Source organism: Nelumbo nucifera, chromosome 1 (assembly GCF_055504915.1).
Source record: "Nelumbo nucifera cultivar China Antique chromosome 1, China Antique-T2T, whole genome shotgun sequence".
Classification (NCBI taxonomy): Eukaryota; Viridiplantae; Streptophyta; class Magnoliopsida; order Proteales; family Nelumbonaceae; genus Nelumbo; species Nelumbo nucifera.
Window position 1 is genome coordinate 69,995,550 of NC_142649.1, and position 24,794 is coordinate 70,020,343.

At 41.7% G+C, this 24,794-nt stretch overlaps 1 protein-coding gene and 4 pseudogenes across 1 annotated transcript; all 5 read right to left on the bottom strand.

The window, feature by feature from the left end:
• Positions 1 to 680: 680 nt before the first annotated feature.
• On the bottom strand, positions 681 to 2,253 carry LOC148803390 (putative F-box protein At4g22030 pseudogene; annotated as a pseudogene).
• Positions 2,254 to 10,268: 8,015 nt separating this feature from the next.
• LOC148803391 (lysM domain-containing GPI-anchored protein LYP6-like) lies at positions 10,269 to 10,903 on the bottom strand. Its single transcript, XM_088895568.1, has 2 exons — positions 10,752 to 10,903; positions 10,269 to 10,620 (listed from the first exon to the last, which is right to left on the bottom strand). Exons 1-2 carry the CDS (start codon positions 10,901 to 10,903, stop codon positions 10,269 to 10,271), a joined length of 504 nt encoding a protein of 167 aa, XP_088751694.1.
• Positions 10,904 to 11,779: 876 nt separating this feature from the next.
• Positions 11,780 to 13,352, bottom strand: LOC148803392 (putative F-box protein At4g22030 pseudogene; annotated as a pseudogene).
• Positions 13,353 to 21,369: 8,017 nt separating this feature from the next.
• LOC148803393 (lysM domain-containing GPI-anchored protein 1 pseudogene) lies at positions 21,370 to 21,738 on the bottom strand (annotated as a pseudogene).
• A 1,142-nt stretch (positions 21,739 to 22,880) lies between these two features.
• Positions 22,881 to 24,453, bottom strand: LOC148803394 (putative F-box protein At4g22030 pseudogene; annotated as a pseudogene).
• Between the last annotated feature and the right edge of the window lie 341 nt (positions 24,454 to 24,794).

Sequence of the window (24,794 nt, forward strand, 5' to 3'; positions counted from 1 at the left end):
ACGCTGTTAAGGGGAAGGGCAAGAAGAGAGATCGGGGGAGAGAGAGGAGAGAGAGAGAGGGAAAGAGAGAAATGTGAAGGAAGGAAGGGTAGTATCTGAAGGTCGGGGAAAGCTGAACAGTATTTTTCTCGTCTAATTATTACAAGGGTAGTATGGGGATTAAAAAATATTATAATGACATTTTTGGATGGAAGACTAAACGAATGGGGTCTTTGTCTCATGGTCATAGTACAGAGAGGTCTTTGTCACAAAACAAAGTACTGGGGGTCTTTGTCACAGACCCCATAATACAGGGGTTCTTTGTAATTTACCAAGATACCTGTGCGATCGTATGGGTTAGAGTGAAAAGAAGATTATACGAGAGTGACAACAAATAGCCCACATTTGATAAAAAGAAATAAGAAAAAAAAAACACAAAATGACAAAATACTTTATTTGGCTCCGAACCATCATGGGCGGATTAAAGCATCCTACCACTTCTTGATTTTTAGTTTTTACATCTAACCCATAAACCCCAGGCCCCTAACCCTAAACGTACTCTAAAATTTACCCTGAAAATGTCCTCGTGGCTCGGTAGGAGCTAAGTATTTCCCCATTTAGGGAGTTGTTTTTTAAATGACCAATCTGGTATACATGTATCATATATATAAAAAAAAAAAAAGACTTATAGCATAGATGAATGAAGGAATTGAATATATATGTACTGTTTGTTTACAATTACAATGAATGAACAAATTGAGTATATAGAAAACAATGAAATTTGTGGACCCATCTCTAGGCGATGTTATAGATACAGAAAAGAATACTAAAAAACGTCTGATGAGCTGCAAAATTTGATCATCTGAGAGGATCCGATCCATGGAGAAATCAGAAGAGCTTGCTTGCAAACTCTTCTTTGGCCTCTCCATCTATTGAAGATGCTGAAGCAGCTAGATCTCTAAGTTCTGATAGGCTTCTTCCCAATTGTAAAGCCACCTTCAGTTCAAACAATTCCCCATTTTCTCTCTTCTCTACGTCCTTTTCCTTCAAAGTGGATTCTATGGACTCCTCCATACATCTAAAGAAGCCAGCAGTGCTCCGGTACATCTCAAACACCATTCCAACTTGCCCACCATGCTCCAAGCTGTTGATAACACTTGCCAAAGCTCCAGCACTGACACCCAACAGCACAGCCCATGTCTCATGAGAAGAGCATCCCACGAAAGCTGACCCAACAGCTGCGAGACCTGTGAGTAAAGGACCAGAAATGGCTAAAACTCGGTTAACTTTCAAAGCTATCTTTCCCAGCCTCAAGTACTCTTCAGTGTCCTTCCTCTTCAAAACCGCAACTATCTGCTTCATCTCCTCATCCAGCTTTCTGCTCCATCCATTTCCTTCTCTTCTTCCACCGAAGTCCTGTTCTCGTAATTTACTTTGTTGTGGCCACCACACGGCAGGCTCCACGGCTTTAGGGAACTTGTCAAGCATCACTCCAAGCAAGGGCAATGGGTAAGCCCTGTCAAGAGCGAACACCTTGTCCATGGCGTCCTTAACATCCATGGGACTAGGACTACCAAGTGTAAGAGTTGTTCGGATTTGCCCGTGAAGTTGCTTGAATAGCCTTGTCGCATTGCGTTGTTCTTCTACGAGTTGCGATGGCTGAATCTTGTTCATCACCAGCAACATCCCAGTAGCTGCCGTATATAATAGAGTAGATGAGAGCTTTAGTGCGGCAAGTGGTGCTCCCGTTCCAACTGTTGCTGCCAGCCCGACCATCGTTGCAGCGGTGATGGTGATTGTATTAATGGAGGTGAGAAGGAGGTGGTTCCAGTTATTCCGCTGCTCCTGGATGTTGGCATGCATCTCCGCCCTGTCTGCAGCAGCTTCCATGATTGAATAAAGCTCCGCAATGACCGTAGACTTGGAGTTAACATCAAGATCATCTCTCATGGTTCTGGTAGCGACTTTAGCGTCAAAAGGCATCGTTTCTGTCTGGGTAATGGTTGTGGCTGTTGTGTATCCACTTCTCAACTTCAATTCCTCAACCAAGTCCGTAGTCCGGATCTTTGGAAAAGAAAGAGAACTCGGTTGGAGTTTTGGGGTATTAAGCGTAGCTGATACTCTTCTTCGTCGTGAATATGATGACGAGGAGGAAGAGCACAGGAGACCGGAAGTTCGAAGGGTCGCCATGCTATGCTGATGGCCTGATGCTCACAGTTTGCCAATTTTTTTAATTTGGCTCCCGATGTTATGGTTGTTCTGCAATTGGGTTGTCAGAAGCGAGATGAGATGGTGGAGAAGAGGCCAGCCTCATCTTCATTTATATAAGGTAAGATGGAGGAGTATAGGAAGAGAAACAGAACGAAAAAAATTGAATGGAATTCCATCTTACGTTCAACATCTTGAACCGGTTCGGCATATCGGACTGTTTCTGGTTGGTCAGCATGGCATTCATACATTGACTTTCAACGGCAGAACTAAGTAAAACTTTGGAACGGGCCAAGCCTGTGTAATTGACCCAGTTTTAGGCTTTTAGCCTTTTCGGTTTTAATAGTACAGGCCTGCATATATGGCCATGCACGTAAGCGCCACAGGACCCTAATGGCCGTTCTTGGGTTGCATAACTAGCCACGTGTGTTGTGTAATCAATGGATCAGCTTGGACCATTGGTTGGGTCCCACTTAGCTAGGGAAGAAATTATTGCATAAAAACATCAGCATTAAGCCATTAATGATGATTTTTAATTTTTAACCGCCTTAGGAAAATGCTTTGGTCGTTATTTTTTTTTTCACAGGCTGATATCCAACCTTATTACGTGCCCGTCAGTTGAATGGTTTAAAAAGGACGCTTGCGTCTTATAATTAAGGAGTTGGTGAAGATACAAAGATGCCCTTTTCCACAAAGTAAAACAGAAAATATATATATATATATATATAACCGTTTGGCCGAGGAACTCAGGTCATTGGTTCTGTTTTGATCTTGAACTATTATTTTGTATAAAATTGTTGAAAAAGTTAAAGACAAATCTTTGTATTATTTTAAATTTTACTTATTTGACCTATTTAAATCTGATAGTTGAACCACTGACTGGAAAATTGAAAATCAAACCGGCTTCATTTTTGGGTCGATTTTTAAAACTTTGATTTAAGTTTAGTGATTTGAATGTGTTGAGGGCTTGTTTTAAAATGCAAATAGGGCAATGCACAAACTTATTTATAAGCAAAATTCAGGGTGAAGATCTACGACATTTTCAATTAAGTGGTGCTTATCTAATTTCAATTCAAGTATTACTTTTTAGGTTATATATAGTTTATCCTATGACAATCTAAGTTGCTTTTTAGTGAAAGTAACTATAGATAAATTTTCCTTTATTTATAAGCAAAATTCAGGATGAAGATCTATGACATTTTCAATTAAGTGGTGCTTATCTAATTTCAATTCAAGTATTATTTTTTGGGTTACATCTAGTTTATCCAATCACAATCTAAGCTGCTCTTTAGTGAAAGTGACTCTAGATGAATTTCTATTTTTTGTATATTAATACTAATTTTTATTAATTATTTTGAAAATAAATTATTAATTTTTACTTATTTATTATTACTCTTGTATTAATTTTAGGTAAAATTATAAAAAAAAAAAAAAACATCTAAATAACAATTCTTTAAACCACATTTGTGTTTTGACCCTAACAATGATCTCCCCTCTGGTTTTGAAAAGAAAGTACTAATACCTTCAATGAAATTATCAAAATACCCTTATCATTGTTAATGCATTATCATATACAATTAGTATACCCGCAGGCCATTAATTAGCATACCAAACATGCCCATAATTAACATACCCGCAGGTATTAAAACCATTAATTAACATACCCGCAGGTATTGTACGGAGTATTAGAAATACGAAAAAGAAATACCATTCGGATAATATTTCTAAAAGATTTACAAATGGATATGCTGATTCACCAATCATTGGTGGTTCTAGAACCGCTAAGCCTACGTTACATGCAATTCAAATACTTAATTCTCGTGTAACTTTTGGTGTCGGCCCTGGGATCAAAATCAAACCAAATAGTCTTAAACTCGAGCTGTCATTCAACTGAAAAGTGTTTGAGTGCCAAATGTTGTTCGCAACTATTGGTAAGATCTTGCTAGATAGTGATAGTTAGGTTGCCTCACCCAATAGGCCAATAGGTTGCGTTTTGTACACTAAAGTAATTCCAGTCATGTAAAATCCCTTCGACCCTCTTCTTTTTCTTCTCTACATTCTTATATATCAAAGTCTAACCCCATGTGAATTTCAGGCACAAACTTCTTACCATCAAATTCCCTCAACCGATCATATGTTGAAAACATTTTTGAGGTTTCGTCACCAATCCATCCAAGCATTGGAGTTCTCGTTCACTATTGTTCAACCTCAACCATATATAGTTACATCATTTACCCAAAAGGCCCACAGGCCATGTTAGGCTCGGCACAGAGGTCCGTGTCATGCTAGGTTGGGGGTTTGAGGTCCATGGGCCGACACAGCACGCGTGCCGTGCCGCCCGTGGCCCGACAGGTATAAACAGCCATATCAAGGGGGGGGGGGGTTACAGAAATACCAAACCAATAGGTATAAACAGCCATATCAAGGGGGTATTTCTATATTTTGCTTATGGGGGGTTGAGAAAATGATATAAATGAGCCTCCAACAGCTATATAACAACTAATTTAGGGGGGCATTTTGGGTAAAGTTATAAGTAACTTTACAATGACCAAAATACCCCTCTCAACAACTAAATAACATATAGGTTTTTGGGGATTTTGGGCAATTGAATTATGTTCAATTCCTATAAATAGCCCTATCCTCCATCATTCTCATCATACCAATTCAACAATTCTCTTAATCTCTTCTCTCTCTCTCTCTCTCTCTCATACTCGTACATTCTCAATTATCTACAATCTGAGAAATCCTGGTTAATTGATTGTCTGATTCTGCATTCTCCAATTCTCAAATCTCAACTTTCAACAAGAAGAAGGCTTGTCCAACCAACTCAAGTATCTCAATTCGGAAGGCTTGGACGTTGAAAGGAGTCAATCGTTGAAATCAAGTTGAGATTTTAAACCGGCAATCTGGGTAAGTCGAATTAGATTACTTTTTATCTTTTTAGAATTAAAAAAAAATGGTCGGTTCTTCTCAAAACCAATTCCCCAACATGTTCACCATGGATGACATTCAATTGCATCACAATAGTGTTAGCACTGATGCGATTGATGTCGATGGAAATGGAATTTTCACCCCTAGTAGTAGTGATAGTAGGGAAAAAATGAGGGCTTCTAAGCTGAGTAGTCCGGCTTCATCCAAGAGATATACTACCGTAACTGGTTGTCAAATGTGGTTTTGGTCAAGAAAGATAATGGGAAGTTGTGGACTTGTACTAATTTCACAGACCTTAACCGAGCCTGCCCTAAGGATAGTTTTCCTTTGTCGAGAATAGACCACCTCGTTGAAGCCACTGCAGGGTACAAATTGCTTAGCTTCATGGATGCCTTCTCCAAATACAATCAAATAAAGATGCACCCCGAGACGAGGAAAGGACCTTGTTCATCACCGAGCATGGTACCTATTGCTACAGAGTAATGCCTTTCGGCCTCAAGAATGCAGGGGCCACGTACCAGCGCCTCGTTTACAAGGTGTTCAATAATCAGATGGGGAGGAACATCGAAGCCTATGTCGACGATATGGTGGTGAAGAGCCTAAAAGCCCAAGCGCACACCTCGGACTTGGCCGAGACCTTTGACACCTTGTGGAAGTTCAACATGAAGCTCAATCTCAGCAAATGTGCCTTTGGCGTCACCTTAGGCAAGTTCTTAGGCTTAATCGTTACTCAAAGAGGCACTAACGCCAACCCCGAGAAGATACAAGCCATACTGGACATGGCACCCCCTCGGTCAGTGAATGAGACTCAAAGGCTCACTAGCCGAATAGCTGCCCTCAACTGCTTCATGTCGAAGTTGACCGACCGCTGTTTGCCCTTCTTCCACTCCCTTAAGAAACTAAAAGACTTCCAATGGATGAAGGAGTGCTAACACACCTTTCATGAACTGAAGAGATACCTCACCTCTCCTCCCCTCCTTGCTTGGCCTACACCAGGAGAAATTTTGTACTTATATCTCTTAGCCGAGGACGAGGCAATCAGCTCGGTCTTGATAAATGAGGATGAGACGTAGAAGTCAATATACTATGTCAGCAAGGTTCTCGGCTAGGAAGCTTAGGCCGTATTTTCAAGCTCACACCATTGTAGTTCTGATGAACCAACCCCTCAAGGCCGTCCTCACCAAGCCTGAGACCTCGCGACTTCTAATTAAGTGGACCATCGAATTGTCTGAGTTCAACATCCAGTACCAGTCGAGGCCCGCAATCAAAGCACAAGCCTTGGCAGATTTTATAGTAGAATGTACCTCGAATCGAACACTCCGTCGAGCCCCCGAAGATGAATTGGAAGAGGGTCGCCCAGTCGAGGAGGCTTATCCCGTTTGGAGACCTTTTGTTGACGGGTCGTCCAACGCCAAAGAAAGTGGAGCAGGCCTCATCCTTCTCACCCTAGACGACGTAGTAATAGAGTACGCATTGAGATTCGGCTTCCCTGCATCCAACAACAAAGCCGAGTATGAGGCCCTTCTTGCTAGTTTGCAGCTCGCCAAGGACCTCACCTCCTAGCACATCGAAGTCTTCAACGACTCACAATTGATGATGAACCAAGTCAATGGTGAGTACCAATCCAGAGAACAAAACAAGACCTAGTACCTCGCCAAGATTCAAGAGCTAGCTCGCCACCTCCAACGCTTCTCCCTACAGCAAGTCCCACGAGTTGAGAACACGAGAGCCGATGCCTTTCCAAACTGGCGAACACCTCGGGCGCAACACTCGGCCGCACTATTCACATAGAGAAGCTACCTCGACACTCTGTAGAAGAGGCCCAGGTCCTCCCGATAGAGGCCAAACCGTCATGGATGGACCCCATCATCAACTTCCTTTTGGCTAAGCAGCTGCCCGACGACAGGAATGAAGCTAGGTGACTCTGACGTTAGGTAGCCCATTACACCTTGCTTGAGGGATAGTTGTACAGAAGATTATTTACCGTGCCCTACCTCCGATGCCTCCACCTGGAAGAGGGTGAGTATGTGCTTAGAGAAGTTTATGAAGGCATTTGAGGCAGCCGCCTCGGCAATAGAACCTGGCTCGAAAAACACTAAGGTAGGGTACTTTTGGTTGACCCTTTACAACGACGCAGCCGAGTTGATGTGGAAATGCGACAAATGCCAGAGACACGCCAACCTCTGCCACCAACCGGCCACAACCCTCTCAGCTCTCAGCAGCCCCTGGCCCTTCACCAAGCGTGGAATGGACCTCCTCGGCCCCTTCCCTCAACCAACGAGGGGTAGGAAATATCTCGTCGTCGTCGTGCACTACTTCACCAAGTGGGTAGAGGCCGAGCCCTTGGCTACCATCACAGCTCGAGCAATTTAGATCTTCTTTAGGAAGAACATAATCTGCCGCATCGGCCTCTCCCACATGTTGGTAACTGACAACGGAAAGAAATTTAGAGATGCCAGGTTCCGGGAATGGTGCACTTCCCTTGGCATCAAACAACAATACACCGCAGTAGGCTATCCTCAAACAAATGGCCTAGCCGAGGTCACCAACAGAACCATCCTGGATGGACTGAAGACTAGACTAGACCGAGCCAAAGGCCTATGGGCAGATGAACTGAGCAATATCCTCTAGGCATACCGAATCACACCTCGGACGACCACGAGAGAGACCCCGTTGGGACTAACTTACGACATAGAAGCAGTTATCCCAGAAGAAATTAGCCAGCTGACGCTCCGGACCGAAGTGTACAATGAAGCCAAGAATAGTGAAGCACTGATTTTCAATGTAAAAGTATATCAATTATCAATGTAAAATACAAAGGATGGGGAGATTTACATTGATTTTCTATGTAAACCTTACACTGAAACAAACGCATGAAAATATAAACCGAAAATAGAGTTTTATAATAATCCGTATTTACACTGGAAATAAACACGAGCAAATGCAAACTGACAACAATGCTTACGTTGCTTCACATTTATAAAAAAAATAAGGGTAAATTACAAAGACCCCCCTTGTATTATGGGGTTAGTGACAAAGTCCCCCTTGTACTTTTTTTTTGCAACAAAGACCCACTTGAACTTTAGTCATTAGAAAAAGACCCCCATGGCCGTTAAGTTAGATGATGGAAAGCGTTAAATTACCAAAATACCCCACTAAGCATTTTCTATTTTCTTTTTCTTACCCTTTTTCTCTTAAAACCTATTAAAACTAGGAAATGGATATCTGGTCCTGCAGAGTGATTTTGTTTGTTTTGATTGCTGGTTATCTTCCCTTCCATGATCAAAACATCATGGCCATGTACAAGAAGATTTACAAGGGTGAGTTCCGATGCCCTTGTTGGTTCACCCCGGAGGTTATTTAGCTTCTTTCTCGTCTCTGGTTAAGTCTTCTAATTCATCCTTTTTCCCATCTTCATCATAAAAGGAGTCCCCTTTATTCCGTTAATGTTTTCCATTGAATGTTTCAAAACCATTGTTTTTATTGTAGCCATTTCACCTAACTTCAATGGAGATGACAATGAACAGTATAAAAGGGTAGTTTGGACATTTTAAAAACTTTAAACAGTTACATGAAAATTTTTTCAAAGTTAACTGGCAGGACATTAACGAAATGTGGTCTTTGTCTAAAGGCTAAAATTCAGGGATGTCTTTGTCGTAGAAAAAAGTAGAGGGGGACTTTGTCACTGACCGCATAATACAATGGGGTCTTTGTAATTTACCCTAAAAATAAACACAGCCTAAATTTACTTCAAGTGGAGAGACGACTAACTGAAATTTTATAAACCATTATCCAAAAGAAGAAACAGAAGAATAGGAGAAAACCCAACTAATAATACTTTAAAAAAGAACAAAACAAACTAAATAGAAGCCGTTAAATAGCCTTCACGAAGCAGTTGTTTAATAAACTCTCTCGGAATACTAAGAGTGAAGGAGAACATTTGGAAGCTCATATCGTTAATACCCGGGGTAAAGGTCATTAGGTCAACACATCGGTTGCCTTCCCTTAAAAGTCAAGCAACGTCCCATCCCATTAGATACTTCGTTACTAATTTAATTTTATATTTTAAATTTGAAAAAAGAAACCGTAAATATATTAAAAAAGTCATATATACATACAACACATCCGTAAAGTCAAGGAGGAAAGGCATGCTACAACCATGGTGATAGCAAATTAATTCTGACACAATCTGTTTGTTTTAAATTCAAAACATCAACTGATCTACTTTTTGGTTGGACCCCGGCATCTTCATGTTTTATTGGGAGGTTGGAAGATTTTGATGCAACCATGGAAACAGCAAATACGGACTCGAAGTCAAGACTCTCCGTAGATAAGATGTCTTCATCTGTTCTTTCGAATTTGCATATACTTCTATGTTATGAGCATCTTTGTGGTATTTTTCTATTTTCTTTTTTTGCCCTTTTTCTCTTAAAACCTATTTAACCTATTGTTTTCCCTTTCTTCTCTTCTTTTTCTCTCTCTCATTCTCTCTCTCCCAACTATCCGAAATGAAAGGACGGAGGAAACCTGTTTTTCATCTTCTCTTTCTTCTCTTTTCCGTTTTCAATCTCATCTCTATAGTCGTCGCCGACGATTCCACGATCATGGGAAACTGCAATGCTTGATAGCCCAACAACAGATGTCTGCCCAAATCTCCATCTTCCATCTTTTCCTCATCGTCATTGCCGACTTCTTCTGCTTCCATGGCAACCAACAAAGGGAGAAAAAAAGGATGGAAGGACTTGTAGTTGGCAGAACTGGATACTCTCCTCCTGCAGCACTTGCAGAGACGGAGCCGGAGCCAGCGTGATGTCCCGAAGACCCTATCGCCACTACTAATCCTTCCTTTGCATCCACAAGTCCTGCAATAATGGTAGCGACCGACATTCTAGTTGGAAATCTAGAATTTCTAGGCATCTAGCCAAATATCAGTTAGGTTTCTAATTGGAAATCCAGGTGGAATGACCATCTGAAGTTCCGAAGAGCTACAACTCAATAACTCAACTCATTGTTTTGGGTTAGATGGAAAAACAAATTCCTCAGACAAATTACAAGGCTTAATGATGCGAAAGCCCAAACAATGAAACAATACTACCAATTGTGAGTTGTAGAGAAGAAGAAGGATGAAGAATTTAAGTGGTTAATTAAAACTAACTTCGAATCAGAACTTCTACAATGTCTCCTCGATCAACTGCCGCTTGTGACAGGCCATTAATGACCACCAACTCTGCTACAGTTGTACCATAGGTCGCTCCGATGCTGCTTAAGCTCTCCGTTGCGTGCACTAAATACGACAAGTAAATTGTCGTAATGCCATTACTAGTGTTGTTGAAGCATTTGCACGGCAACGGAATTATAAGGCTCTGATCACTCCACAGTCGTCCCTGGGCATCAACCCCATTGACGCTCATGATCTGCTCTGCACTGGCTAGCTCACCATAACCAATCGATATAGACTCGATTGTGTCTGCAACTCGAACCGTATAAGATGTCAATACGAAACTACAAATGTCATCCATGCAGGAGCATGAAATGGGTATTCTGATTAGAGAAATTTTGGGGAGGATTCGGTTCTCCGGGAATGACATTGTTGGGTCAAGCGAGTTTGAGCCTAAGGTATCGAGTACATTTACTTGGAACCTAGATGCAATCTCTGAGAGCTTGGAGTACCAAGGGAGTCAGATGACTTACATGGTTCAATCACAAATTTTGCACAAGTTCTGGGAGGGAAGACAAGGAAGAGGGAGATGAGTAGAATAGCAAGTGGTTGCACTAGAATTCCCATCGTATGATCTTGTATCAGCGAGTGCCTCTCCTCTCTATAACTGTAATTCTGTAAATGGTTTCACAGAAGAGAAGCAATGCAGAGATGTATTATGTGCATTGGTTTCCAAAGGCTCCACAAGGCATCGGAACGTCGTCCCAGCTCAATGGAGAGAGAGAGAGAGAGATCAGAATTGAATTAAATGGGTTCAATCCCAACGCTGTTAAGGGGAAGGGCAAGAAGAGAGATCGGGGGAGAGAGAGGAGAGAGAGAGAGGGAAAGAGAGAAATGTGAAGGAAGGAAGGGTAGTATCTGAAGGTCGGGGAAAGCTGAACAGTATTTTTCTCGTCTAATTATTACAAGGGTAGTATGGGGATTAAAAAATATTATAATGACATTTTTGGATGGAAGACTAAACGAATGGGGTCTTTGTCTCATGGTCATAGTACAGAGAGGTCTTTGTCACAAAACAAAGTACTGGGGGTCTTTGTCACAGACCCCATAATACAGGGGTTCTTTGTAATTTACCAAGATACCTGTGCGACGTATGGGTTAGAGTGAAAAGAAGATTATACGAGAGTGACAACAAATAGCCCACATTTGATAAAAAGAAATAAGAAAAAAAAAACACAAAATGACAAAATACTTTATTTGGCTCCGAACCATCATCGGCGGATTAAAGCATCCTACCACTTCTTGATTTTTAGTTTTTACATCTAACCCATAAACCCCAGGCCCCTAACCCTAAACGTACTCTAAAATTTACCCTGAAAATGTCCTTCGTGGCTCGGTAGGAGCTAAGTATTTCCCCATTTAGGGAGTTGTTTTTTAAATGACCAATCTGGTATACATGTATCATATATATAAAAAAAAAAAAAGACTTATAGCATAGATGAATGAAGGAATTGAATATATATGTACTGTTTGTTTACAATTACAATGAATGAACAAATTGAGTATATAGAAAACAATGAAATTTGTGGACCCATCTCTAGGCGATGTTATAGATACAGAAAAGAATACTAAAAAACGTCTGATGAGCTGCAAAATTTGATCATCTGAGAGGATCCGATCCATGGAGAAATCAGAAGAGCTTGCTTGCAAACTCTTCTTTGGCCTCTCCATCTATTGAAGATGCTGAAGCAGCTAGATCTCTAAGTTCTGATAGGCTTCTTCCCAATTGTAAAGCCACCTTCAGTTCAAACAATTCCCCATTTTCTCTCTTCTCTACGTCCTTTTCCTTCAAAGTGGATTCTATGGACTCCTCCATACATCTAAAGAAGCCAGCAGTGCTCCGGTACATCTCAAACACCATTCCAACTTGCCCACCATGCTCCAAGCTGTTGATAACACTTGCCAAAGCTCCAGCACTGACACCCAACAGCACAGCCCATGTCTCATGAGAAGAGCATCCCACGAAAGCTGACCCAACAGCTGCGAGACCTGTGAGTAAAGGACCAGAAATGGCTAAAACTCGGTTAACTTTCAAAGCTATCTTTCCCAGCCTCAAGTACTCTTCAGTGTCCTTCCTCTTCAAAACCGCAACTATCTGCTTCATCTCCTCATCCAGCTTTCTGCTCCATCCATTTCCTTCTCTTCTTCCACCGAAGTCCTGTTCTCGTAATTTACTTTGTTGTGGCCACCACACGGCAGGCTCCACGGCTTTAGGGAACTTGTCAAGCATCACTCCAAGCAAGGGCAATGGGTAAGCCCTGTCAAGAGCGAACACCTTGTCCATGGCGTCCTTAACATCCATGGGACTAGGACTACCAAGTGTAAGAGTTGTTCGGATTTGCCCGTGAAGTTGCTTGAATAGCCTTGTCGCATTGCGTTGTTCTTCTACGAGTTGCGATGGCTGAATCTTGTTCATCACCAGCAACATCCCAGTAGCTGCCGTATATAATAGAGTAGATGAGAGCTTTAGTGCGGCAAGTGGTGCTCCCGTTCCAACTGTTGCTGCCAGCCCGACCATCGTTGCAGCGGTGATGGTGATTGTATTAATGGAGGTGAGAAGGAGGTGGTTCCAGTTATTCCGCTGCTCCTGGATGTTGGCATGCATCTCCGCCCTGTCTGCAGCAGCTTCCATGATTGAATAAAGCTCCGCAATGACCGTAGACTTGGAGTTAACATCAAGATCATCTCTCATGGTTCTGGTAGCGACTTTAGCGTCAAAAGGCATCGTTTCTGTCTGGGTAATGGTTGTGGCTGTTGTGTATCCACTTCTCAACTTCAATTCCTCAACCAAGTCCGTAGTCCGGATCTTTGGAAAAGAAAGAGAACTCGGTTGGAGTTTTGGGGTATTAAGCGTAGCTGATACTCTTCTTCGTCGTGAATATGATGACGAGGAGGAAGAGCACAGGAGACCGGAAGTTCGAAGGGTCGCCATGCTATGCTGATGGCCTGATGCTCACAGTTTGCCAATTTTTTTAATTTGGCTCCCGATGTTATGGTTGTTCTGCAATTGGGTTGTCAGAAGCGAGATGAGATGGTGGAGAAGAGGCCAGCCTCATCTTCATTTATATAAGGTAAGATGGAGGAGTATAGGAAGAGAAACAGAACGAAAAAAATTGAATGGAATTCCATCTTACGTTCAACATCTTGAACCGGTTCGGCATATCGGACTGTTTCTGGTTGGTCAGCATGGCATTCATACATTGACTTTCAACGGCAGAACTAAGTAAAACTTTGGAACGGGCCAAGCCTGTGTAATTGACCCAGTTTTAGGCTTTTAGCCTTTTCGGTTTTAATAGTACAGGCCTGCATATATGGCCATGCACGTAAGCGCCACAGGACCCTAATGGCCGTTCTTGGGTTGCATAACTAGCCACGTGTGTTGTGTAATCAATGGATCAGCTTGGACCATTGGTTGGGTCCCACTTAGCTAGGGAAGAAATTATTGCATAAAAACATCAGCATTAAGCCATTAATGATGATTTTTAATTTTTAACCGCCTTAGGAAAATGCTTTGGTCGTTATTTTTTTTTTCACAGGCTGATATCCAACCTTATTACGTGCCCGTCAGTTGAATGGTTTAAAAAGGACGCTTGCGTCTTATAATTAAGGAGTTGGTGAAGATACAAAGATGCCCTTTTCCACAAAGTAAAACAGAAAATATATATATATATATATATATAACCGTTTGGCCGAGGAACTCAGGTCATTGGTTCTGTTTTGATCTTGAACTATTATTTTGTATAAAATTGTTGAAAAAGTTAAAGACAAATCTTTGTATTATTTTAAATTTTACTTATTTGACCTATTTAAATCTGATAGTTGAACCACTGACTGGAAAATTGAAAATCAAACCGGCTTCATTTTTGGGTCGATTTTTAAAACTTTGATTTAAGTTTAGTGATTTGAATGTGTTGAGGGCTTGTTTTAAAATGCAAATAGGGCAATGCACAAACTTATTTATAAGCAAAATTCAGGGTGAAGATCTACGACATTTTCAATTAAGTGGTGCTTATCTAATTTCAATTCAAGTATTACTTTTTAGGTTATATATAGTTTATCCTATGACAATCTAAGTTGCTTTTTAGTGAAAGTAACTATAGATAAATTTTCCTTTATTTATAAGCAAAATTCAGGATGAAGATCTATGACATTTTCAATTAAGTGGTGCTTATCTAATTTCAATTCAAGTATTATTTTTTGGGTTACATCTAGTTTATCCAATCACAATCTAAGCTGCTCTTTAGTGAAAGTGACTCTAGATGAATTTCTATTTTTTGTATATTAATACTAATTTTTATTAATTATTTTGAAAATAAATTATTAATTTTTACTTATTTATTATTACTCTTGTATTAATTTTAGGTAAAATTATAAAAAAAAAAAAAAACATCTAAATAACAATTCTTTAAACCACATTTGTGTTTTGACCCTAACAATGATCTCCCCTCTGGTTTTGAAAAGAAAGTACTAATACCTTCAATGAAATTATCAAAATACCCTTATCATTGTTAATGCATTATCATATACAATTAGTATACCCGCAGGCCATTAATTAGCATACCAAACATGCCCATAATTAACATACCCGCAGGTATTAAAACCATTAATTAACATACCCGCAGGTATTGTACGGAGTATTAGAAATACGAAAAAGAAATACCATTCGGATAATATTTCTAAAAGATTTACAAATGGATATGCTGATTCACCAATCATTGGTGGTTCTAGAACCGCTAAGCCTACGTTACATGCAATTCAAATACTTAATTCTCGTGTAACTTTTGGTGTCGGCCCTGGGATCAAAATCAAACCAAATAGTCTTAAACTCGAGCTGTCATTCAACTGAAAAGTGTTTGAGTGCCAAATGTTGTTCGCAACTATTGGTAAGATCTTGCTAGATAGTGATAGTTAGGTTGCCTCACCCAATAGGCCAATAGGTTGCGTTTTGTACACTAAAGTAATTCCAGTCATGTAAAATCCCTTCGACCCTCTTCTTTTTCTTCTCTACATTCTTATATATCAAAGTCTAACCCCATGTGAATTTCAGGCACAAACTTCTTACCATCAAATTCCCTCAACCGATCATATGTTGAAAACATTTTTGAGGTTTCGTCACCAATCCATCCAAGCATTGGAGTTCTCGTTCACTATTGTTCAACCTCAACCATATATAGTTACATCATTTACCCAAAAGGCCCACAGGCCATGTTAGGCTCGGCACAGAGGTCCGTGTCATGCTAGGTTGGGGGTTTGAGGTCCATGGGCCGACACAGCACGCGTGCCGTGCCGCCCGTGGCCCGACAGGTATAAACAGCCATATCAAGGGGGGGGGGGGTTACAGAAATACCAAACCAATAGGTATAAACAGCCATATCAAGGGGGTATTTCTATATTTTGCTTATGGGGGGTTGAGAAAATGATATAAATGAGCCTCCAACAGCTATATAACAACTAATTTAGGGGGGCATTTTGGGTAAAGTTATAAGTAACTTTACAATGACCAAAATACCCCTCTCAACAACTAAATAACATATAGGTTTTTGGGGATTTTGGGCAATTGAATTATGTTCAATTCCTATAAATAGCCCTATCCTCCATCATTCTCATCATACCAATTCAACAATTCTCTTAATCTCTTCTCTCTCTCTCTCTCTCTCTCATACTCGTACATTCTCAATTATCTACAATCTGAGAAATCCTGGTTAATTGATTGTCTGATTCTGCATTCTCCAATTCTCAAATCTCAACTTTCAACAAGAAGAAGGCTTGTCCAACCAACTCAAGTATCTCAATTCGGAAGGCTTGGACGTTGAAAGGAGTCAATCGTTGAAATCAAGTTGAGATTTTAAACCGGCAATCTGGGTAAGTCGAATTAGATTACTTTTTATCTTTTTAGAATTAAAAAAAAATGGTCGGTTCTTCTCAAAACCAATTCCCCAACATGTTCACCATGGATGACATTCAATTGCATCACAATAGTGTTAGCACTGATGCGATTGATGTCGATGGAAATGGAATTTTCACCCCTAGTAGTAGTGATAGTAGGGAAAAAATGAGGGCTTCTAAGCTGAGTAGTCCGGCTTCATCCAAGAGATATACTACCGTAACTGGTTGTCAAATGTGGTTTTGGTCAAGAAAGATAATGGGAAGTTGTGGACTTGTACTAATTTCACAGACCTTAACCGAGCCTGCCCTAAGGATAGTTTTCCTTTGTCGAGAATAGACCACCTCGTTGAAGCCACTGCAGGGTACAAATTGCTTAGCTTCATGGATGCCTTCTCCAAATACAATCAAATAAAGATGCACCCCGAGACGAGGAAAGGACCTTGTTCATCACCGAGCATGGTACCTATTGCTACAGAGTAATGCCTTTCGGCCTCAAGAATGCAGGGGCCACGTACCAGCGCCTCGTTTACAAGGTGTTCAATAATCAGATGGGGAGGAACATCGAAGCCTATGTCGACGATATGGTGGTGAAGAGCCTAAAAGCCCAAGCGCACACCTCGGACTTGGCCGAGACCTTTGACACCTTGTGGAAGTTCAACATGAAGCTCAATCTCAGCAAATGTGCCTTTGGCGTCACCTTAGGCAAGTTCTTAGGCTTAATCGTTACTCAAAGAGGCACTAACGCCAACCCCGAGAAGATACAAGCCATACTGGACATGGCACCCCCTCGGTCAGTGAATGAGACTCAAAGGCTCACTAGCCGAATAGCTGCCCTCAACTGCTTCATGTCGAAGTTGACCGACCGCTGTTTGCCCTTCTTCCACTCCCTTAAGAAACTAAAAGACTTCCAATGGATGAAGGAGTGCTAACACACCTTTCATGAACTGAAGAGATACCTCACCTCTCCTCCCCTCCTTGCTTGGCCTACACCAGGAGAAATTTTGTACTTATATCTCTTAGCCGAGGACGAGGCAATCAGCTCGGTCTTGATAAATGAGGATGAGACGTAGAAGTCAATATACTATGTCAGCAAGGTTCTCGGCTAGGAAGCTTAGGCCGTATTTTCAAGCTCACACCATTGTAGTTCTGATGAACCAACCCCTCAAGGCCGTCCTCACCAAGCCTGAGACCTCGCGACTTCTAATTAAGTGGACCATCGAATTGTCTGAGTTCAACATCCAGTACCAGTCGAGGCCCGCAATCAAAGCACAAGCCTTGGCAGATTTTATAGTAGAATGTACCTCGAATCGAACACTCCGTCGAGCCCCCGAAGATGAATTGGAAGAGGGTCGCCCAGTCGAGGAGGCTTATCCCGTTTGGAGACCTTTTGTTGACGGGTCGTCCAACGCCAAAGAAAGTGGAGCAGGCCTCATCCTTCTCACCCTAGACGACGTAGTAATAGAGTACGCATTGAGATTCGGCTTCCCTGCATCCAACAACAAAGCCGAGTATGAGGCCCTTCTTGCTAGTTTGCAGCTCGCCAAGGACCTCACCTCCTAGCACATCGAAGTCTTCAACGACTCACAATTGATGATGAACCAAGTCAATGGTGAGTACCAATCCAGAGAACAAAACAAGACCTAGTACCTCGCCAAGATTCAAGAGCTAGCTCGCCACCTCCAACGCTTCTCCCTACAGCAAGTCCCACGAGTTGAGAACACGAGAGCCGATGCCTTTCCAAACTGGCGAACACCTCGGGCGCAACACTCGGCCGCACTATTCACATAGAGAAGCTACCTCGACACTCTGTAGAAGAGGCCCAGGTCCTCCCGATAGAGGCCAAACCGTCATGGATGGACCCCATCATCAACTTCCTTTTGGCTAAGCAGCTGCCCGACGACAGGAATGAAGCTAGGTGACTCTGACGTTAGGTAGCCCATTACACCTTGCTTGAGGGATAGTTGTACAGAAGATTATTTACCGTGCCCTACCTCCGATGCCTCCACCTGGAAGAGGGTGAGTATGTGCTTAGAGAAGTTTATGAAGGCATTTGAGGCAGCCGCCTCGGCAATAGAACCTGGCTCGAAAAACACTAAGGTAGGGTACTTTTGGTTGACCCTTTACAACGACGCAGCCGAGTTGATGTGGAAATGCGACAAATGCCAGAGACACGCCAACCTCTGCCACCAACCGGCCACAACCCTCTCAGCTCTCAGCAGCCCCTGGCCCTTCACCAAGCGTGGAATGGACCTCCTCGGCCCCTTCCCTCAACCAACGAGGGGTAGGAAATATCTCGTCGTCGTCGTGCACTACTTCACCAAGTGGGTAGAGGCCGAGCCCTTGGCTACCATCACAGCTCGAGCAATTTAGATCTTCTTTAGGAAGAACATAATCTGCCGCATCGGCCTCTCCCACATGTTGGTAACTGACAACGGAAAGAAATTTAGAGATGCCAGGTTCCGGGAATGGTGCACTTCCCTTGGCATCAAACAACAATACACCGCAGTAGGCTATCCTCAAACAAATGGCCTAGCCGAGGTCACCAACAGAACCATCCTGGATGGACTGAAGACTAGACTAGACCGAGCCAAAGGCCTATGGGCAGATGAACTGAGCAATATCCTCTAGGCATACCGAATCACACCTCGGACGACCACGAGAGAGACCCCGTTGGGACTAACTTACGACATAGAAGCAGTTATCCCAGAAGAAATTAGCCAGCTGACGCTCCGGACCGAAGTGTACAATGAAGCCAAGAATAGTGAAGCACTGATTTTCAATGTAAAAGTATATCAATTATCAATGTAAAATACAAAGGATGGGGAGATTTACATTGATTTTCTATGTAAACCTTACACTGAAACAAACGCATGAAAATATAAACCGAAAATAGAGTTTTATAATAATCCGTATTTACACTGGAAATAAACACGAGCAAATGCAAACTGACAACAATGCTTACGTTGCTTCACATTTATAAAAAAAATAAGGGTAAATTACAAAGACCCCCCTTGTATTATGGGGTTAGTGACAAAGTCCCCCTTGTACTTTTTTTTTGCAACAAAGACCCACTTGAACTTTAGTCATTAGAAAAAGACCCCCATGGCCGTTAAGTTAGATGATGGAAAGCGTTAAATTACCAAAATACCCCACTAAGCATTTTCTATTTTCTTTTTCTTACCCTTTTTCTCTTAAAACCTATTAAAACTAGGAAATGGATATCTGGTCCTGCAGAGTGATTTTGTTTGTTTTGATTGCTGGTTATCTTCCCTTCCATGATCAAAACATCATGGCCATGTACAAGAAGATTTACAAGGGTGAGTTCCGATGCCCTTGTTGGTTCACCCCGGAGGTTATTTAGCTTCTTTCTCGTCTCTGGTTAAGTCTTCTAATTCATCCTTTTTCCCATCTTCATCATAAAAGGAGTCCCCTTTATTCCGTTAATGTTTTCCATTGAATGTTTCAAAACCATTGTTTTTATTGTAGCCATTTCACCTAACTTCAATGGAGATGACAATGAACAGTATAAAAGGGTAGTTTGGACATTTTAAAAACTTTAAACAGTTACATGAAAATTTTTTCAAAGTTAACTGGCAGGACATTAACGAAATGTGGTCTTTGTCTAAAGGCTAAAATTCAGGGATGTCTTTGTCGTAGAAAAAAGTAGAGGGGGACTTTGTCACTGACCGCATAATACAATGGGGTCTTTGTAATTTACCCTAAAAATAAACACAGCCTAAATTTACTTCAAGTGGAGAGACGACTAACTGAAATTTTATAAACCATTATCCAAAAGAAGAAACAGAAGAATAGGAGAAAACCCAACTAATAATACTTTAAAAAAGAACAAAACAAACTAAATAGAAGCCGTTAAATAGCCTTCACGAAGCAGTTGTTTAATAAACTCTCTCGGAATACTAAGAGTGAAGGAGAACATTTGGAAGCTCATATCGTTAATACCCGGGGTAAAGGTCATTAGGTCAACACATCGGTTGCCTTCCCTTAAAAGTCAAGCAACGTCCCATCCCATTAGATACTTCGTTACTAATTTAATTTTATATTTTAAATTTGAAAAAAGAAACCGTAAATATATTAAAAAAGTCATATATACATACAACACATCCGTAAAGTCAAGGAGGAAAGGCATGCTACAACCATGGTGATAGCAAATTAATTCTGACACAATCTGTTTGTTTTAAATTCAAAACATCAACTGATCTACTTTTTGGTTGGACCCCGGCATCTTCATGTTTTATTGGGAGGTTGGAAGATTTTGATGCAACCATGGAAACAGCAAATACGGACTCGAAGTCAAGACTCTCCGTAGATAAGATGTCTTCATCTGTTCTTTCGAATTTGCATATACTTCTATGTTATGAGCATCTTTGTGGTATTTTTCTATTTTCTTTTTTTGCCCTTTTTCTCTTAAAACCTATTTAACCTATTGTTTTCCCTTTCTTCTCTTCTTTTTCTCTCTCTCATTCTCTCTCTCCCAACTATCCGAAATGAAAGGACGGAGGAAACCTGTTTTTCATCTTCTCTTTCTTCTCTTTTCCGTTTTCAATCTCATCTCTATAGTCGTCGCCGACGATTCCACGATCATGGGAAACTGCAATGCTTGATAGCCCAACAACAGATGTCTGCCCAAATCTCCATCTTCCATCTTTTCCTCATCGTCATTGCCGACTTCTTCTGCTTCCATGGCAACCAACAAAGGGAGAAAAAAAGGATGGAAGGACTTGTAGTTGGCAGAACTGGATACTCTCCTCCTGCAGCACTTGCAGAGACGGAGCCGGAGCCAGCGTGATGTCCCGAAGACCCTATCGCCACTACTAATCCTTCCTTTGCATCCACAAGTCCTGCAATAATGGTAGCGACCGACATTCTAGTTGGAAATCTAGAATTTCTAGGCATCTAGCCAAATATCAGTTAGGTTTCTAATTGGAAATCCAGGTGGAATGACCATCTGAAGTTCCGAAGAGCTACAACTCAATAACTCAACTCATTGTTTTGGGTTAGATGGAAAAACAAATTCCTCAGACAAATTACAAGGCTTAATGATGCGAAAGCCCAAACAATGAAACAATACTACCAATTGTGAGTTGTAGAGAAGAAGAAGGATGAAGAATTTAAGTGGTTAATTAAAACTAACTTCGAATCAGAACTTCTACAATGTCTCCTCGATCAACTGCCGCTTGTGACAGGCCATTAATGACCACCAACTCTGCTACAGTTGTACCATAGGTCGCTCCGATGCTGCTTAAGCTCTCCGTTGCGTGCACTAAATACGACAAGTAAATTGTCGTAATGCCATTACTAGTGTTGTTGAAGCATTTGCACGGCAACGGAATTATAAGGCTCTGATCACTCCACAGTCGTCCCTGGGCATCAACCCCATTGACGCTCATGATCTGCTCTGCACTGGCTAGCTCACCATAACCAATCGATATAGACTCGATTGTGTCTGCAACTCGAACCGTATAAGATGTCAATACGAAACTACAAATGTCATCCATGCAGGAGCATGAAATGGGTATTCTGATTAGAGAAATTTTGGGGAGGATTCGGTTCTCCGGGAATGACATTGTTGGGTCAAGCGAGTTTGAGCCTAAGGTATCGAGTACATTTACTTGGAACCTAGATGCAATCTCTGAGAGCTTGGAGTACCAAGGGAGTCAGATGACTTACATGGTTCAATCACAAATTTTGCACAAGTTCTGGGAGGGAAGACAAGGAAGAGGGAGATGAGTAGAATAGCAAGTGGTTGCACTAGAATTCCCATCGTATGATCTTGTATCAGCGAGTGCCTCTCCTCTCTATAACTGTAATTCTGTAAATGGTTTCACAGAAGAGAAGCAATGCAGAGATGTATTATGTGCATTGGTTTCCAAAGGCTCCACAAGGCATCGGAACGTCGTCCCAGCTCAATGGAGAGAGAGAGAGAGAGATCAGAATTGAATTAAATGGGTTCAATCCCAACGCTGTTAAGGGGAAGGGCAAGAAGAGAGATCGGGGGAGAGAGAGGAGAGAGAGAGAGGGAAAGAGAGAAATGTGAAGGAAGGAAGGGTAGTATCTGAAGGTCGGGGAAAGCTGAACAGTATTTTTCTCGTCTAATTATTACAAGGGTAGTATGGGGATTAAAAAATATTATAATGACATTTTTGGATGGAAGACTAAACGAATGGGGTCTTTGTCTCATGGTCATAGTACAGAGAGGTCTTTGTCACAAAACAAAGTACTGGGGGTCTTTGTCACAGACCCCATAATACAGGGGTTCTTTGTAATTTACCAAGATACCTGTGCGACGTATGGGTTAGAGTGAAAAGAAGATTATACGAGAGTGACAACAAATAGCCCACATTTGATAAAAAGAAATAAGAAAAAAAAAACACAAAATGACAAAATACTTTATTTGGCTCCGAACCATCATCGGCGGATTAAAGCATCCTACCACTTCTTGATTTTTAGTTTTTACATCTAACCCATAAACCCCAGGCCCCTAACCCTAAACGTACTCTAAAATTTACCCTGAAAATGTCCTTCGTGGCTCGGTAGGAGCTAAGTATTTCCCCATTTAGGGAGTTGTTTTTTAAATGACCAATCTGGTATACATGTATCATATATATAAAAAAAAAAAAAGACTTATAGCATAGATGAATGAAGGAATTGAATATATATGTACTGTTTGTTTACAATTACAATGAATGAACAAATTGAGTATATAGAAAACAATGAAATTTGTGGACCCATCTCTAGGCGATGTTATAGATACAGAAAAGAATACTAAAAAACGTCTGATGAGCTGCAAAATTTGATCATCTGAGAGGATCCGATCCATGGAGAAATCAGAAGAGCTTGCTTGCAAACTCTTCTTTGGCCTCTCCATCTATTGAAGATGCTGAAGCAGCTAGATCTCTAAGTTCTGATAGGCTTCTTCCCAATTGTAAAGCCACCTTCAGTTCAAACAATTCCCCATTTTCTCTCTTCTCTACGTCCTTTTCCTTCAAAGTGGATTCTATGGACTCCTCCATACATCTAAAGAAGCCAGCAGTGCTCCGGTACATCTCAAACACCATTCCAACTTGCCCACCATGCTCCAAGCTGTTGATAACACTTGCCAAAGCTCCAGCACTGACACCCAACAGCACAGCCCATGTCTCATGAGAAGAGCATCCCACGAAAGCTGACCCAACAGCTGCGAGACCTGTGAGTAAAGGACCAGAAATGGCTAAAACTCGGTTAACTTTCAAAGCTATCTTTCCCAGCCTCAAGTACTCTTCAGTGTCCTTCCTCTTCAAAACCGCAACTATCTGCTTCATCTCCTCATCCAGCTTTCTGCTCCATCCATTTCCTTCTCTTCTTCCACCGAAGTCCTGTTCTCGTAATTTACTTTGTTGTGGCCACCACACGGCAGGCTCCACGGCTTTAGGGAACTTGTCAAGCATCACTCCAAGCAAGGGCAATGGGTAAGCCCTGTCAAGAGCGAACACCTTGTCCATGGCGTCCTTAACATCCATGGGACTAGGACTACCAAGTGTAAGAGTTGTTCGGATTTGCCCGTGAAGTTGCTTGAATAGCCTTGTCGCATTGCGTTGTTCTTCTACGAGTTGCGATGGCTGAATCTTGTTCATCACCAGCAACATCCCAGTAGCTGCCGTATATAATAGAGTAGATGAGAGCTTTAGTGCGGCAAGTGGTGCTCCCGTTCCAACTGTTGCTGCCAGCCCGACCATCGTTGCAGCGGTGATGGTGATTGTATTAATGGAGGTGAGAAGGAGGTGGTTCCAGTTATTCCGCTGCTCCTGGATGTTGGCATGCATCTCCGCCCTGTCTGCAGCAGCTTCCATGATTGAATAAAGCTCCGCAATGACCGTAGACTTGGAGTTAACATCAAGATCATCTCTCATGGTTCTGGTAGCGACTTTAGCGTCAAAAGGCATCGTTTCTGTCTGGGTAATGGTTGTGGCTGTTGTGTATCCACTTCTCAACTTCAATTCCTCAACCAAGTCCGTAGTCCGGATCTTTGGAAAAGAAAGAGAACTCGGTTGGAGTTTTGGGGTATTAAGCGTAGCTGATACTCTTCTTCGTCGTGAATATGATGACGAGGAGGAAGAGCACAGGAGACCGGAAGTTCGAAGGGTCGCCATGCTATGCTGATGGCCTGATGCTCACAGTTTGCCAATTTTTTTAATTTGGCTCCCGATGTTATGGTTGTTCTGCAATTGGGTTGTCAGAAGCGAGATGAGATGGTGGAGAAGAGGCCAGCCTCATCTTCATTTATATAAGGTAAGATGGAGGAGTATAGGAAGAGAAACAGAACGAAAAAAATTGAATGGAATTCCATCTTACGTTCAACATCTTGAACCGGTTCGGCATATCGGACTGTTTCTGGTTGGTCAGCATGGCATTCATACATTGACTTTCAACGGCAGAACTAAGTAAAACTTTGGAACGGGCCAAGCCTGTGTAATTGACCCAGTTTTAGGCTTTTAGCCTTTTCGGTTTTAATAGTACAGGCCTGCATATATGGCCATGCACGTAAGCGCCACAGGACCCTAATGGCCGTTCTTGG